This window comes from Anas platyrhynchos, chromosome 33, assembly GCF_047663525.1.
Source record: "Anas platyrhynchos isolate ZD024472 breed Pekin duck chromosome 33, IASCAAS_PekinDuck_T2T, whole genome shotgun sequence".
Classification (NCBI taxonomy): Eukaryota; Metazoa; Chordata; class Aves; order Anseriformes; family Anatidae; genus Anas; species Anas platyrhynchos.
Genome location: NC_092618.1, coordinates 281,360 through 298,153, shown reverse-complemented (window position 1 = coordinate 298,153; position 16,794 = coordinate 281,360). Strand labels below are relative to the sequence as shown.

Below are 16,794 nucleotides of genomic sequence, written 5' to 3'. Positions count from 1 at the left end.
CTTACAAACAAAAATCAAACGTTACATCAGTCAAGGCCCAGGTTTACAACATGCAACATTTAAAGAATTTGTAATGCCAAAACCAAACAGGTTAACAGGGAATTCAAAGTGCTACCGCTCTGCAGGGAAGTTTCATGTTGCTCACTGCCTGATATCCTGCGCTTATGCAGCTGAAGCAGACTCCTCATCAAAAACTATACTCTTGAGGAAGATGCCCCAGAACCATTTAACGTTCTCAGACAACAAGAGGAACGACAACAAAGAGTAAATAGATGAAAGCATCTAACTCTGATCGCTATGAAGGCGTGCCAGCTGCCTCGTTGACTAGTTGTGCAGCAAGGCACAAGAGCTTGGGTACTGCCTGGTACAAGCTAAGGTTCTTTACAACTTGCTCACAAGCAAGAATCCATTTTGGTTTCAGTCTTAACAAGGCATTTCTCAGCTAGTTCATCAAGCAACATGTCCGGTGGCTTAGGGGTCCAGTCACGAGTATGAATCTTGAAAATTTCTTTTCTAGCCTGGAAGTAAAATCATTGCATTTTAGCTTGTCTCAAGTTTTCCTTAAAAATACCAACAAGAAACAAACAAAAAAAAAAAAAAAAAAAAACAGTCCTCCCTCAAAACCCCTCACCTATTAATACGCTTTTCTTACTTGCTCAACTTTCAAGTATTTTACAGTTATTTAATATACACTCTGCATTGTCAACCAGGAAATTGAATATTTCTTATTTGTTACACTGGACTTTTTTCTAGGAACCTACAGTGAAAGAAAAGGCATTTATAGCTTCAATAACAAGTTTCCAAACTATGAGACCTAAGGACCCAGAGGAAAATACTGCAATGAAAAATTTATCCAGAAACTTTTCTTTGTTGTCCAAAAAAACTTCTCTAAAATTTAACAAGCTTTCATTGTGACAGTCTCATTACTTCATCACATTTGCTTTTCAGGCAGTAGATTCACAGAAAGCACTGCTGGCACAATGTTTCAAATTGCTACAATTACTATAAAGAAGAAAATAATTATGACTCAAACTACTACCACTGATCCGGGGCACAATCAAATGCACACACGTCCCCTATTCATTCAGAAGTGAAGGACTGAGACCAAAAACACAACTTCATGATGAAAGCGCCCAAGTGGACTAAATAATTAAGCAAACAGGTACAACTTTGGGAATGAAAGGTTTGATTATAGAACTAACTACTCGGTGGTATCATCTTGACCATATATATTCAGTACCAGATTTGCCCTCCATGGAACAACGCAGTGTCTCCACATATCACTCTCTTGTTCAAGTTGTCAATTTTTTTTTCCTATAAAGTTGGACTTTGCCATGGTAGCACTAATGTTGAATTTCAGTTCTCACCTCTTTATTTGGCAAGTTGAAGAGGAACTCTCTGTCAAAGCGTCCTGGTCTTCGTAAAGCAGGATCTATAGAATCCAGTCTGTTGGTAGCTCCAATTACCACGATCTCCCCTCTGTTAACTATGCCGTCCAGAAGCGTCAGAAGAGTTGAAACAATGGAACTAATAGAAAAATATAATTTTTACTTACTGGTTCAGTAAATTTTGTCACATTCCACATGACTTTCTTCCATGAGTAGTCAAAAAGGACAAGCTTTAAGGACAAGACTCATTTTAAGACATAAACAATAGGTAAGTTAACACAGACCACATGCTGATATCAGGCTTAGTAAATTGGTTTCAACTATCGTTTAGAAGCACCTGTTTTGGCATTGAGTTACAAGTTTTCAGGATAAATTAACGTGTTCACAGTAAATTAAACAGGTCATCATCCTTTTTTTTTTTTTCATTCCCCAGAGATCAAGCAGATTTTATGTAGGTGCAAAACTGTAATACCTATGAATGTGGTCTTGTTTACTGGAGCGCACAGGAGCGAGACCATCTATCTCGTCAAAGAAAATAATTGAAGGTCGCATCTGATAGGCCTAGCACAAAAACACAGAGTAAAACACCATTATTTAAAGGAAAAATGCACAGAAACATCATGGTTGGAATGTCATCTAAACTAGATTTTTCACTTCAGCCTCTGGGACATCTACCGATAGAGCTACTGGAGTATCTGGCATGTCTAACAGAAGACAGCAGTCTGTGTCAACCCACTGTATCCGGGTGACAGGAAGCAAATCGTTCCAGTAGTTCCTACAGCTGACATTCACAGCAGAAACACTGGCATTTCCATTTCAGTGGGAAAAAAAAATAACAAAATACAAAAAAAGCAAGTTCTACTTAAAAACGTTGACCACAGAAAATAATGGTTTCAACTCTGACAGAACACACTGTGCATTTCAACCTTACCTGTTCAAATAACACACGAAGTTGGCGTTCTGATTCCCCCACGTATTTTCTCATGCAGTCCGAAGCACTTCTCATAAAAAATGGTATTTTTCTGTCACTTCGGCTATATTCATTGGCAAGTGCACGAGCAACTAGTGTTTTCCCTGTTCCTGGGGGGCCATAAAATAGACAGCCTCTGCAATAAAAAAAGATCCAGATAGGAAAAAAAAACATCATGATGAGTACCTCCTACAACCATCATCTCTAGAACAAGCGTCTTTCCTAACCAAAACACATCACGTACAGGACAGCAGTAATAGCTGAAGTGTGGGTAGAGTCAGAACAGATAGAAGTTCTGCATTTTTACAACGTTTCACAAGAAAATTCATTTTTTTCACCCAAAGAAATGAATAAGGGGGTAACTCAAGTGTATAAAACCTTCAAAAGAGAGCATACTGTCCCAGAAGGACACTTCCAAAACTGCTGACAAACAGTTTGATTACAGCAAACCAGAGCCAAACAGGCAAACTTCAGCACAGAATCTGAGAATGGGCTGAATGGTGAATCACCACTTCATTCTTCAGTGATAAACTGCATATTCTTGCTTTCACAATATGCAGAATCTGATAGTAAAGCATTTAATGCTCCTCTCAAAAGCATTAAGTTACTGGGTTTGGTCTCTCAGACCATCTATTGCTGATGGCACGTGAGGAAGCCTAAAGCCGGAAGGAAAAGCGATGCCTTAGCACTCAGAGGGAAAAAAAAAAGAAAACAAAAGTAGGCAGGAAAAACAATTGGGCTTCCAGGCAACATATTACAATTGACTTCCACTAGATAATCCCTTCTTGCTTACAAACTAATCAAGCTGACTTGTACATAAAACTGAGAACAAAACCACTCCAACCCAACTAACCCAACTTTTTAAAGACACCAGACGGTAAAACTTAAAATTTTAAGACGTTGCTTATATTTTTAACCTACAAATATTCTGGATTCTATCCATTTTTAAGAAACCACTTTTTGCTACTACTAAAACAAACGTTCACCGCTGCCAAAATGTTGAAGCATGGAAGCATATTGATACCTTAACTGAACTTTCTCCTGAAAACAGCTGACTTACGATTTATCACTTTAATGAGTTACCTTGGGGACTGAATATTGAACCGCTGAAAAACTTCTGGATACAGGAGGGGAAAAATCACCATCTCTTTCAAAGCTGCGATGTGTTCGGAAAGACCACCCACGTTCTCAAATCCAATCTAAAGAGAAATTCAACACAACAGAGTCTGTATGTTAAAGAAAGCAGCAACCTAGATCAAGGTTTCATCAGAAATTATCTCAGCACAACGGAAACATTCTGGGCAATTTTTGAAGTTGCTTTAGAGAAAACCATCAACAAAGGTAGTTGTAGATGGCACACTGAGATCTTTCATAATCCCTGGAAACACTCGCTGACACGATGATTAGTTTAAGACTTACCGCACTATCTATTTGCATTGCATCTCCCTGACTTCCTCCAACTTTCTTTTGATCCCTCTGAACTCTCTTTAGGTCCTGTTTCTGAAGTTTCACTCGAAAAGTCCTGATTTGAATTAAGGAGAAGTTATAGGGCTTCTTTTTCTTTAAGATGCAACTCGAAGATTTTTGTTTTTCATAAGAATGCCAAGCAAATGTAGAAAACATTAATTAATATATAGAAGACCTAATTAATTGACATAAACTCACACAGTTAAATTTAGATAAACTTAAACATGGCTAAATATCCATTTGAAGGAGATTCATCCCTCCCCTGTTCTCTAATGACAGCAACCTTCTTGGAGATGTGCTCTCGCTGTCCTCACTGCTCTCACCACTCTCCTCCGTATCACATGTGCTAAGCAAGGGAGATGAGCAAGAGGGTGTAGAATCACTGATGTCATCTGCATGTCTCCGTCTGCAAGCCAGCATATAAACCAGAAAGTTAAAAAGAAAATAGAGCAGATACTAAGTAACACCAAAAGTTAAGGGAATTCTATCTCAAAATTTACTCTGAGATCTATTTTCCAGTCCATTGTACTCCTTAGCAATCTGATTTCAAAGGCCATGACATGATTTTCCTCGTGACAACTGTCTGCTTTCAAGAATGCTCAACAAAATATCTGGCAATCAACAGCATTCTCTACGCACTAACTGCTTACAGAATCCAAAAAGCCTTTATCATTACTAAGGCAATTTATGACTTCATTTAGATCTTTTATTGTTTAAGGTTAACTTCATACAGAAACATTAGTTGATTCCAAACAGAAACTACAGTCAGTATTTGAGTGATAACTTTTTTTTTTTTTAATCCAACAAAACTTCCATAAAGCCTCTCCCTCTAAATCGAATAAAATTATTTTTGGTTTTAAGAAAATAATTTGTATCCTTCAAGATTAAATAGTCTGACTAAGATTTTTAAGGGGGGATTCTGGCTTCAGTTCCAGAACCAAAGAATTTCAGTTACAGAAACTCAGACACTACCTCCATAATCATCTTATCAGCGACCCACAAATATTGGATTTAAAAAAGAAACCAACTTAAAAGTACCCACCTCCTCCCCTCCAAATGTTTTTCCTCTCTATCCTCAGACTACCAAAGTACCGATCATAAACTTACTCTGTAATTACCACTAAACTGAAAACCCTTTGAAGCATTATGCAGTAAGGAGACTGACAGCTCTACGGATAAGTTAGAGCTATCACTAGCCATACACCAACCTGGCACGTCTTCTATATTTTTGTGACCCAGCATTTTCAAGTGACTCTTTCTGTCTGACAGAACAGGGCTGGCCCGAGTTAGTCCTCTCTCGATCTCTTTGTCTTACTGAAAGGAAAGAATTTAGAATAATGATACAGATACATTTAAGAGAGGAGGATATCAAAAGATAAAGAAAATGCCACGTGTTTCACTCATCCCTAATTCCAGAAGAATTTTTAACTGTTTTTGCTTTTCATCAGTGCATGGTACAAGTGGAAAACTACGCCCTTTTTAAAGGTGAACTGAAAATCACAAGAGCAAGACTATTAAGTGTGATTAATTACTGTTATATCAAGGATGCATAGCACTAAGTACGCCAAACAGCAAAGAAATACAACGGGCACAGGACACACGTGTCTGATAAAAACAGCGAAGTTCATGTGCAGAATGAAGGTACAGAACTGAAACAGAACTGTGTGCGCAAACACATGTATTTGCATTCAAAAATTTTATCTCACTTATGTGCAAGAAATAAGGTTTTAAGAGAAACTGTGCGTTCAACCTACTTTCCATAGGAGCTTGGTAGCGGTCAACAGGTTTCCTCCATCGAAGGTTGTAACGCCTTGGAACATCTTCACCGTCATTTTCTTTGTTCTCACTTCCTCTTGATGTTTGTACTGTACCACAAAATGACACCGAATCGTTAAGTACTTTTGCAAATTATATGAAATCCAAAATGCATTACACAGATGCCTGTAAGTTTTATTATTATCATTATTTTAATGACACAGTGGATCCTGCAAAACCTTAAGATGAATTTATGCAAGTCACGTTTCAGAAATCACAAATCCTAGCAGATGAGCATGCATCTAGACGTTGTTCTGTCCTCTCTGAAACTGCTGATGGACTTGTCGTCAGCCTCAGTGTTTAACAACAGGCAAAATTCTGTCATATTGCTTAGCTAAGATGCAGATCTTCTGAAAACAGCTATTTCAGAAAGTCACTTCTTAGTTTGAGAAAGTGTTTAATGGAAAGGGTTTTAATAATCTGTAGTGCTAAGACTAAGCATAGTAATCTAAGTCCAAGTCTAGCTCTGCCACAAATTCTGTGAGCAATAATGGGCCAGACACAGGCTTGAAGCTCACCAATGAGAAAACAATGCCAAATGCACATAAGCTTAGGCCCTTAGCTTCTGTCAAGTAACCTGATGTTGTTTCATGAAAGATGGTAAAAAACACAAAAAACAGAGTGCAATTATCTACTGGGTTCTGGTGAATATCCTCTCACGTTAACAGCAGGACACCGAGGAAGGAACGTACATACTCCGTTCACCTACCTGTTTGCCAAAAGGACTTATCTTTTTTTCTTGGAAAGCACCGCCCTCTTTGGTTTTTATTTTTTAACCCCAAAGGTTGCATTGCTTTCTGAATGCAAGGTAGGTGCCATGGGGTATACAGACAGCACACGGAAAACTGAGCGATCAGTAAATGAGTTTGCGATCACTACCATCTCCAGTCCTTGGTGTTCCAACACTTCTATCACAAAAGCATGAATTTCTCTGCTTTATTGCTCCACTAATCCTTTCCTTTGTTCCAATAACTTCCTTTGTAACAACACTGACACTTTCCTCACTCTTTTCTGGCGTATTTTTCATTATAAAAGTATATTCTAGCTCTTTCCTGATTTAAAATTGTAGTTTGCATTTTGATCATCAATTAATTGCTCCGGGCTCATTTCCCATTCAACGTGCTATTTAAAATTCCTCTCTACAAGTCTCTACTGCACAGCTCCCTGAAACCCACACACTTTAACCAAGCTTCTCCCTCTAGACTGGCCCCCGCCTTGTATTCAAGCTACTCTTATTCAGACTTTGAGCTAATGTTTTCCTAACTAAACCTCCAAAGGAGTCAACTCTGCTTCTCCCTTACTAGTCCATGGCCCAGCCATTCTTCCTCCGAAGAACTTCCCTCGGGTTCCCACCTGCCACTGTGCATCTCTCTGCTCCTCTGGGCCTCTGAAGGGAGGAGCAAAGTATTTTCTGGGGCTCAGCCTCCTGTCACTGTCTCTCTGAGCTCCTTTGCAGGTGTGCAGGTGAGCTCTATCACATAATCTAACTTGTCAGCTCATCTACTGCAACACCCTTTTTGGTCCTTAAGTACAGTCTTGCCCTGTTCTGATCTGTTTAGAAAGCTCCTACGAGGATGATCTAATTTACTGCCTTAATCACAACTAACGTTCTTCTTAAAAACTGTAAGTTTTCCCATCACTTCCAAGTTAATACGGCCTTTCGTGGCTTAACCTCATTCCACAAGTCACTGAGTACCCAGATGACAGCTCCTAATTACAGGCCCTGACAGCAGCTTACGGTGACTGCCTCCTAAACACAGAAATGCACAACGCTATCCTCCCTCCTGCTGAGCTTCACGCTTGGGAGGAGCTTTTCATAAACATCTGGCAGCCTATCTACCTTGCTTCCTGAAAATTCTTGCTGTGCTGCTCAAAACCATGAAAACTGTCACGCTCCTGCTGTAGCGGTATCACCGTTTCGCATGCTGAGTAATAGTAATGCTGTCCATTTCTTTCCATTCCCACCTGTCTACAACCATCTGTTGCCTTTTATCTGGTAAGCAGTTTGGAAAAGCGCTGTTGTTTTTGGTGGTTTTTTTTCACCTGTTCTGAGCTCACTACAGTACAGCCCTAGAGCTCATACTAAGGCTTGTGAAGTCAATAGCAACACAGAATTTTTACAGAAGACAAACACCCAGTAGATTAGCTTCTTTCAATTGTTTAAGGCTTTTGGTTAGAACAGAGTAAAGAAAACTTAAAACCAGAACTCACCAACCTCATCTGGACTGCCAGGTCCAGTTCTTTCAAAGTCTGACTTCACACAGGTGAAGATATCAAGGTTCTCCTAATTCCAAGCAGCAAGAAAGATCGGTCACAAACGTGCAGAAAAACAGACGTGCATACACGTACATCCACTGACAGACACGTCTGTCTGTTGATGCTTACACAGTAACATTATCGAGGCACCCCGTATACACACAAAAAATAAATTATTGCACAAGAGGAGAGAATGGGAATATGATTGCGTGCACCCACAATCAGTAACAAGAATTTCTGCTCTAAACCAGGGCTCAGTACATGCAGTGGTTAAATACTTGCCCAGATACACAACTGAGTGCATTAGTTAATCAGAGGTTAATAACCTACAGCGTGACAGAACCAGGGAAAAAGAACTACCTTTCTAGCAGACATAACAAAAGAAATCATACAGGCGTGTGAGAGATGCTAATAAAAAGTACTGTGGACAATTCTGGATTCATTTCACAGCCCTGGGCAACCAGCTCTAGGTGTCCCTGCTTGAGCAGGGGAGGGTTGGACCAAGTGACCTCCAGAGGCCCCTTCTAACCTCAACCATTCTGTGATTTGAGAGAAAAAAAAGGGAATTCAGAGCTAAACTAAAAGCTATGAAAGTAGGTTATCGGGAAGTTTTAAAATGATGTGCCTATCATTCAAAAGAACAGTAATTTAATAAAATAGTTGAATTTAATAGAGCAAAACCAAGACAGAGGAAGTATGATTGCTGCATACAACTTTAACAGGGGTTCCTCTAGAGACAGGGGTTTATTTAAGCTCTCAGGGAAGGCCAGCACACAAACAAATATACATAAAGTAGCCATCAGTTCATTCAGCTGGAAATTTGAAAGGCTTCAAGTTCCTGAAAACTCTGGGAGCAGTTTGCAGCCAAGGAAGAATTCTAAAATGCAAGTTAGGTCAATTAAAGAAAACAGCTCCATTTGCCTGTAACAGATGACTAAAGCTACATGATACTGGAGATTCTTTGTGAGCTCTCAGGAAAAAAAAATGTTAACAGGAATCAAAATTCGAGTGAGTGACCAACACAGGAAGCTATGCACTGCCTTTTGTTAAGCTTTCCAAGTAAGTGCGTTCCTGAGCATGACGAGAGATATGATTTAGGAGTTAAGGATAAAAAGCTGAACAGCTTAAACTGCCAAGCTGATGGAAAGCACCAGTCTTTTTGCATATTCAGTCCCCCAGGCAGAGCTTTTAGTAACATTTGGAGTAAAAACCCAAGTCCGAAACAGCTGTTTGTAAACAGCGTCCATTCAAAAAGCAGAAGGCAATTCAGAAACTGGAGTGGAAGACATGCATTTCAGCATCTCCCCGTTATCCCACATCTTCTGCAGAAGATGCTTCCTCCACTCTTAAAAGACATCTGGAGCACAACCGTATCAGTAAGACATGAAGATATAACCAGAGAGCAAGACCAAATGGTAGTTTAGACCACACTATTCTTTGGAAGGAAGTTATTTCAGTTCAATTAAAATTACAACTAAGTTACTTCCCTACGTGAAATACTCTACAAAAATGGCAAACTGACGGAGTATTTGCTCTGTCATTTGTACCTCAACATCTTCCCAACATCTTTGGCATCTACGCATCTGCTCCATTTCATCCATTTTTTGTAGCACAACTTCCGCAGTACTAAGATACAAAGTTGACATGTAAGAGCAAAGTTAGGCATGTATGAAAAAATAAAACAGCACACACAATCAATAAGAGATTTTAATGTAGTACGCACAAAGCAAAAGTCATTGACACTTAGCCAAGATTTTAGACATTACCAAAACATTAGGTCAAATCTTTAGTTTTGATAGAGATTTAAGAACAAGCTTTTGAGGATTTGCAAACATACGCTGTTTTCAGGTTTATTCTCCTCTCTTACTGAGCACATTTAAAATATATATATATTTAAATGCAGGAGGAAAATAAGAATTCTGACATCCTAGTAAGATGTTATAAAAAAATTATGTCAACTTTTAATCCTACTTAAGTTGCTCTGCACAGTAGCATTAAGCCATTTTTTGTTAACCAAGGAAAGGCTGTTTGTTCTTCTCTACATGGGAATCTAAGTTTTGTGTTGTAGAAAATGATGAAATGAAAGGAAAGCAAATTCTGAAGCAGAAAACAATTTTGGCTTCAGAAACAGAAATCAACCATGGACAGAAATGCAGAATCGCTAGGACTACTTTGCTTTGACTGTATCAAACCGTCCTCAGTTTCTTAACCAAGCATTACATTCACTTTTGTGAGTATGGAACAAAAAGTTCATTAAAAATGACGGCACTTCTGATGCTAAGAAAACTGCCAAATGGGGAAAACTCAACGAATTGAACTCTCAATGCCAGGAGCAGCCATACCTCTTTGCTGTCAAAAAAAAGAGCAAGTCAAGGCCAACATCATGCCATAGTGCAAAGGCTTGCTAAGAAAGATCATTTTAAGAGGTCTGCAAGAAAAGATGACTTACTTTGTTATAAGTTTGTCAAATAGAACGGACGAGTTAGTAGTAGAGTACCGACTGCGTCGGACTCTACAGCTGCGGCGCAGCTCCAAGTCCCTGTTTTCTCCATGGACTCGTCTCACAGTTTTTGCACCAGCTCTACTCCTCAATGTTCTGGTGACTGAAACGCAGAAAAAGTATTTTGAAACAGTCAAGATGGGATTCTCCTTATTTCACCGTTGCTCTTGTAAAATGTAAACAGACAAACAAAAAAGGCACCCTGAAGTGGATTGATTTTTCTTTAAATTTCAGATCAGAAGTTGTTGACACAACCACTGCATTCCACTTATTTATCGCTCTGCACGTTTAAACTGTCTACTTAAAACTGTGACCTGTAGAGAAATTTTTAAAGAGACTGAAAGCTAGCCAGACAAAAACAAACGTGCAACTTTTGTTCCATGCAGGAGGGAAATTTACTCCAGTTATTTCTGTCTTGGAAAAGTGAGAACAATCTACACCTTTCTCTAAGGTGTTTTCACTCCATTCATGTCAAACTGTATCTAACAGTGCTCAAAAAAAAACACTATTACATTGCAAGCCTCTTCCTAAGAGGTGTATGTTTTATTACTCCGTTTATGCATGCAGCACTTTCATTTCCTGCATTATGGACAGCTCAAGGAGGTAAGAATCGTTTCAAGAGAAACACCCAAACACCAGATAACTCAAACTCGTGCTTTTTAGAAAAAAGCCTGCCCATTGTTTACCGTACAGCACCCTTTGGCACAGGTTTGTTGCTTGCACTGTCATTAAAAGAGCCAAGAGGACAAGGGGAAGGGAAGAGCTACACCACTGTGGTGGTAGGATCACAGCTAAGGTTTAGTTTTGTGGTTGCCAACTATAAAACTAAGTTTAAACTTACCAAGTATCAATTTACTTTGCACAATTAGAACAGTTTGCTTTGTGCCTACGAAGCTGCAATTCACACTGCTCCCTCCCCAAGGAATTCATAAAATCTCCTATTTGCACCTACCTCTCTTCACAGAAAAGTCACTGATGAGTGAATTCAGCTGACTACAGAAGGCTTTGGGGCCAAATGAAAGCGATGGAGTGACCAAGTGCCATCCTCTTCAGTAACCAGCATAAATCGGTATCCCGGGGAGTTACAGCCACTTACCTGTGTTGTATTCTTTTTTTTGTTCCAATTTCGGCTTTCTCGACTGCCTACATTAAGAAAGAGGACAGGGGAGAGAAGGGAGAAGAGACTTTTTGTATTAGACCCATCAAGGATGGGAAATTTCACCACGTTTACAAGCCAGTGCTCCATGGTATACAAAGAGAAGCCTGTAGGCCTCACGGAGGATCCAGATCCCAAGTCTGTTGTGTACCAGATACATGCGGTTCTGTATGTACCCACATTTCCTAGCTTGCTCATGTTGAATTCTCAAAATTATGAGCAATAGCACCCAAGTGGAAAAGATACATGTCCTGGTTTCAGTTAGGACAGTTAGTTCTCCTAGTAGCGGGTAGGTTGCTATGTTTTGGCTTAGGATGTGTGAAAGGATGTTTAGAAGAGTGCTGATACCACCCCAATGTTTCAATTGCTGCAGAGCAGTACTTACAACAAGCCAAGGACCTTTTGGTGTCTCACTGTCCTACTAGCAATCAGAATTGGCACACAGCAACAGCTGCGAGGGGACAGATTCAGGATGGCCGACCCCAACTGGCCAAAGAATTCTATGCACACAGAAATCACACACACAATTTCTAGGTTGGAAGAGACCTCAAGATCATCGAGTCCAACCTCTGACCTAACGCTAACAGTCCCCACTAAACCATATCCCTCAGCTCTACATCTAAACGTCTTTTAAAGACTTCCAGGGATGGTGACTCCACCACTTCCCTGGGCAGCCTGTTCCAGTGTCTAACAACCCTTTCGGTAAAGAAGTTCTTCCTAAGATCCAACCTAAAACTCCCCTGTCGCAACTTAAGCCCATTCCTCCTCATCCTGTCACCCGGCACGTGGGAGAACAGGCCAACCCCCACCTCGCTACAGCCTCCTTTAAGGTGTCCGTAAAGAGCAATAAGGTCGCCCCTGAGCCTCCTCTTCTCCAGGCTGAACAAGCCCAGCTCCCTCAGCCGCTCCTCATAGGACTTGTTCTCCAGGCCCCTCACCAGCTTCGTCGCCCTTCTCTGGACCTGCTCAAGCACCTCGATGTCCTTCTTGGAGCGAGGGGCCCAAAACTGAACACAGTACTCGAGGTGCGGCCTCACCAGAGCCGAGTACAGGGGGACGATCACCTCCCTAGCCCTGCTGGCCACACTGTTTCTGATACAAGCCAGGATGCCGTTGGCCTTCTTGGCCACCTGAGCACACTGCTGCCTCATATTCAGCCGACTGTCCACCATCACTCCCAGGTCCTTCTCTGCCTGGCAGCTCTCCAACCACTCATCTCCCAGCCTGTAGCTCTGCCTTATGGCAACATGCTGCACCATGGATAGGGCGGGGCAGCCGGGCTGCTAGGGGTTACGCTGGGCACTGGTCAGCGGGTAGCGAGCAACCGCATTGTACATCACTTGTTTTGTACATATTACTATTAGCAGTACTATTATCATCATCATTATCATTATTATTTTCCTGTCTTAATAAACTGTCTTTATCTCAACTCGCAGGCTTCACTTTCCCGTTTCTCTCCCCCATCCCAGAGAGGGAGGTGAGAGGGTTGGAGAAGGGCTGTGTGGTGTTTAGCTGCCGGCCGCGTTAAACCACAACACCACCTCAAAGGGGTTGGGGAAAAAAACATATGTTTTTGTAGAAAAGACTTTCACTGAGAAGAGGGATTCTAGCTTTAAGGTGCTGGTACACCATCAGCATGCTCATAGGCCTTTGCTGATTTTAGCCGGAGGTTTATCAGGCCACAACTCACTGCACATGCTTTCTCTCTTGCTTTTCAATCTACAAATCGAACAGAGATTGAACATATAGAAATACAGTACCTTGAAAAGCGTCTTCTGTTGACAGTTCCCCTCAGTATCGCCATACTTTCTTCAAAGCTGGAGACCGAACACCGCAGCATGCTTTTTCTCATTGATCTTAAGCGGTGTCCGTTGAAACATTCACTACTGGTAGAAGAATAATCCTAGGGAAAGAAGGAAATAAGAATATATTTATGTGAACCACGTAGATTCAGATAAAGAAATTCTTCCTCACGCAAGTTTAATTAACCCTCCTGACTTGGTAGTGGGGCAACTAATGGCAGGCAGACACTGAAACGCTGCTGTGCGTTGCTGTGCTGTGAAAAACCTGGAGAGAAAAAAAAAAAAAAAAAGCTTTCAAAACTAAAGCTTCCCTCTCCCCACCATTTTCTTGTGGATAACTTAAGCTTAATATCCTTGGCAAAAAGATATTGCAGCAAAACCTTTCACATAAACTTAGTGTTTCGTGAAAAACAACAACAACAAAAAACTTTAAATTCAATTGGAATTTTTTTCAATAAATTCAATTGGAATTTAAATTCAAAACTTTAAATTCAATTGAATTTAAATTAAAAAAAAATAAACTAATTAAATTAAAAAAAATTAAATTCAATTGACTGTTCAGAGGAACAGTCAAGCTTGACATTATACATCCTAGAATTAAAATCTAGTTCGAGTTTTTCTCCCATCTCCAGACCTTGCTAAAGATGCTTATTAGGAGCTCTGTCAAAAAAAAGTGTAAGGCTTGTTATATCAAAGCTTTGAACCCTTCTTACTGCCCTTGACCTTCTTCACATTGCTGCTCCTACAAGGGTGAGTACTATCATTTTTAGTACGGGAGGGAAGCTGTGATATCCTTGAGTGGGGGGTCGTTCTGTTTACAAAATGAAGTCAGCAAGAGTACATCAAATGAAATTTCACTCGAAAGTCAGAAAATAGACAAGATTCTTCTGCTTCCTGGCACTAACTTTACTAAGAGCTTAGCTAGCGTTTGCTCAAGGTAACAGCAAAGGCATGAAGAAGTTAGAGGAGGGCACTGGTAAGGGCACGTGGGAGAATGCTTTTCTTCCTCCTGTTCTCCGTGCTGAGAGAAAGGGGCCTCACGAGATGCTTGCCCTAGCACAAGTTTGAATCCAGGCATCTGAAACAACTCTTGAAGACGTTTTTTATTCCCCAGACCCAGCAGAGATGAAACAAGACCTAAAGCTTGATGAGACCAGCCTGGTCTGCCACAGTGATGTTTAATGTTTTTCCTCCGGGAGGCTTAAGAAAGGAAAGAGTGGAATAACTCAGGAGACCTCTGTACACATAGTTATGCATTTATTTGATGACTTCTCTGCAACAAGCACAGTGCCGTGTACTCGTGTTATTCTTTATCAGCTCTTCTTTTATCTTCACCTTGTCTCAAACAAGGGCACAGCCGGGAACAATGGACCAGGAACCCTGACCATCCTCTGGCTCCTACAAAAGCATCCCAAGTCAGTGAGACAGCAGACACTGAGAAGCACTACGTTACCTGCAGCAGGCTGCCAGCAGGGCAGAACTGGCTCGTATCAGTCATACAAGGCTGAAAAAACGCACTCAAGAAGTGAAATTCAGCAGAAGCAAGTGGCTAAACCAGAGCAAGGAAACTGCAGGAAGGAATTTTGTAGTAGTTTGAAAGTTATTTTCCTCCTACTATGGGAAGTGATCAACAATTGCTTCTAAGAAGTTAGCTGTTGGGTGTCTCTAAGGAAGCAAGCAGATGCTCCAGTGCCAGCCAAACAGATAAGTGTGTTTAGGCTAGGAGCTCTGGCGTCAAGTCCCTACGCAGATGACTCAGGAAGGCTCAGCAGAGAAAAGGGCCACTTCCCACTTTCCCCAAACAAAAAGGGAACTCTGGAGCACACGGGTGTCAAGTACAGGTCACAACAAAACGACCTTGTTCGGCCTGAGGAATCACAGCGGGGTTGTAAAGCTGCAGACAAACAGCCTCCAGAGGGACAGCCGCCGCTTACGGTCTGCCACAGGACTCCTTGGGACTGGAAACTTGGGAGAAGACGAAGCCATCAGACTCCGGTTTACCTGAGACTTTCTGCTGCATGCTCCTTAATCTAGATGGATGAAATACGCCGAATAACTGAAGGTAAATGGCTTGCTGGTATCGGGAAAACTGCAAAAGCTGCTATTGCCGAGTCTTTGCGCACCAGAAAGTCAGGAAAGAGACATTAGGATGTGAACAAGCAGCTAGGAGCAGGATCGCCATCTCTGTCATCTAGGGCACTTCTACATGTCTCTGCTATATGAGTGCTCCAGCAAAGGCTGGCGGTCCTACAAACGAAACAGGAGTGACTCTGTGCCTCGAAGCATGGGAAAGTTCTGCAAAGAGGTGAAAAAACACAAAGAAAGAAACCAAACCAAACACACCTTACAACCTGTTTCATGAGAAGGATTCTGCTTTCGCTTCAGTGAAAACTTTACATTTAACTTCCTCATTCCTGCTCCCACAAGGAAAGCGGGCCAGCTGTTTGCCCTGCCTGACTTTGCACAGCCTTCCCTCACGTGCCACGGGCAGCTCAAGTCCTTGCAGGCTTTGACAACCGCTTCTCATGCACACTGCAACGGCAAAGTGGAGATACTGAAGCAGCCTCCAGCGCCTGCTTGCAAAGAGACGACACCCCAAGGGCTGCTTCCTGCTTAGTTCAGTAGACTTGAAATGAGAAGGGGGAAGAGAAAGAGCAAAACAAAACCCCAGCCTGAACCCAAACAGCCGAGAACGCTGAGCTCGGCGGCACGGAGAGCTGAAAGCATCGCTCGGAGGCGGGGCTCGCCCTGAGAGCTGGGAGGTGCTTTGAGGTGGTTCTGCTCTGCCTTTGGGAAGAGCAGAGCTTGAGCTCTAGCTAGCTGTGTGTACAGCAGCCAATTCCTTCAGGTGATGCTGAGCGGGGATGGGAGCAGCAAGACGGAGCTGGAAATGGTGTGGATGAAATACCAGACACACGAATCGTCCCTAAGAGCAAATTCGGGCTTTCCCTAACACCATCAACCCCTTAAGGGAAGTCGTAACCACATTACACCCCCTAACTAACGGTTTTTTTACTTCAGCACTAATTAACTCTGATTTTTAGCCTTGCTCTCCGAGCCCCCTCAGCACCCCCCGCGTGCACCTGCCCGCGGGGCCGCCTGAGGGGGTGGGGGGCTGGTGAACGAACCCCCCCCCAAAGCTCCCCGCCCGGGCTCGCTCGGAGGGAACCCCGCGGGAACTCACGGCCGGGGCTGCTCTCTGCCTGCTCGTCCTCCTGCCGCCGGGCTGCAGCGAGAGGAACTCGGAGCTCGAGTCCATGGCAGCCAGGGACCGCCGGCGGCTGCCGGCGCTGCGCCTCAGCACCACCATGGCGGCGCCGCAGGGACTCCCGGAGGCGCGGCGCCCACTGAGGCGGCCCCGCGGCCCGCTGCGGATCCCTCCGCCTCACACGGAGCCCTCTATCCCCCTCCTCCCCCCTTTCTTCCCTCCTCGGCGCGGC

The 16,794-nt window shown here is 42.3% G+C and overlaps 1 protein-coding gene across 2 annotated transcripts; it reads right to left on the bottom strand.

Annotated features, from left to right (window-relative positions):
- Positions 1 to 16: 16 nt before the first annotated feature.
- LOC140000387 (ATPase family AAA domain-containing protein 2-like) lies at positions 17 to 16,780 on the bottom strand. 2 transcript variants are annotated; one of them, XM_072030237.1, is made up of 16 exons: positions 16,539 to 16,679; positions 15,698 to 15,886; positions 13,313 to 13,455; positions 11,493 to 11,539; positions 10,346 to 10,499; positions 9,444 to 9,522; positions 7,852 to 7,924; positions 5,580 to 5,690; positions 5,034 to 5,139; positions 4,109 to 4,231; positions 3,778 to 3,880; positions 3,442 to 3,557; positions 2,320 to 2,494; positions 1,861 to 1,949; positions 1,368 to 1,527; positions 17 to 518 (listed from the first exon to the last, which is right to left on the bottom strand). In XM_072030237.1, exons 2-16 carry the CDS (start codon positions 15,764 to 15,766, stop codon positions 393 to 395), a joined length of 1,674 nt encoding a protein of 557 aa, XP_071886338.1. In that variant the 5' UTR covers positions 15,767 to 15,886; positions 16,539 to 16,679; the 3' UTR covers positions 17 to 392. The 2 variants fall into 2 exon arrangements, with proteins under 2 accessions (XP_071886338.1, XP_071886337.1); XM_072030236.1 differs by lacking the exon at positions 15,698 to 15,886 and having other exon boundaries at positions 16,539 to 16,780.
- Positions 16,781 to 16,794: the final 14 nt, after the last annotated feature.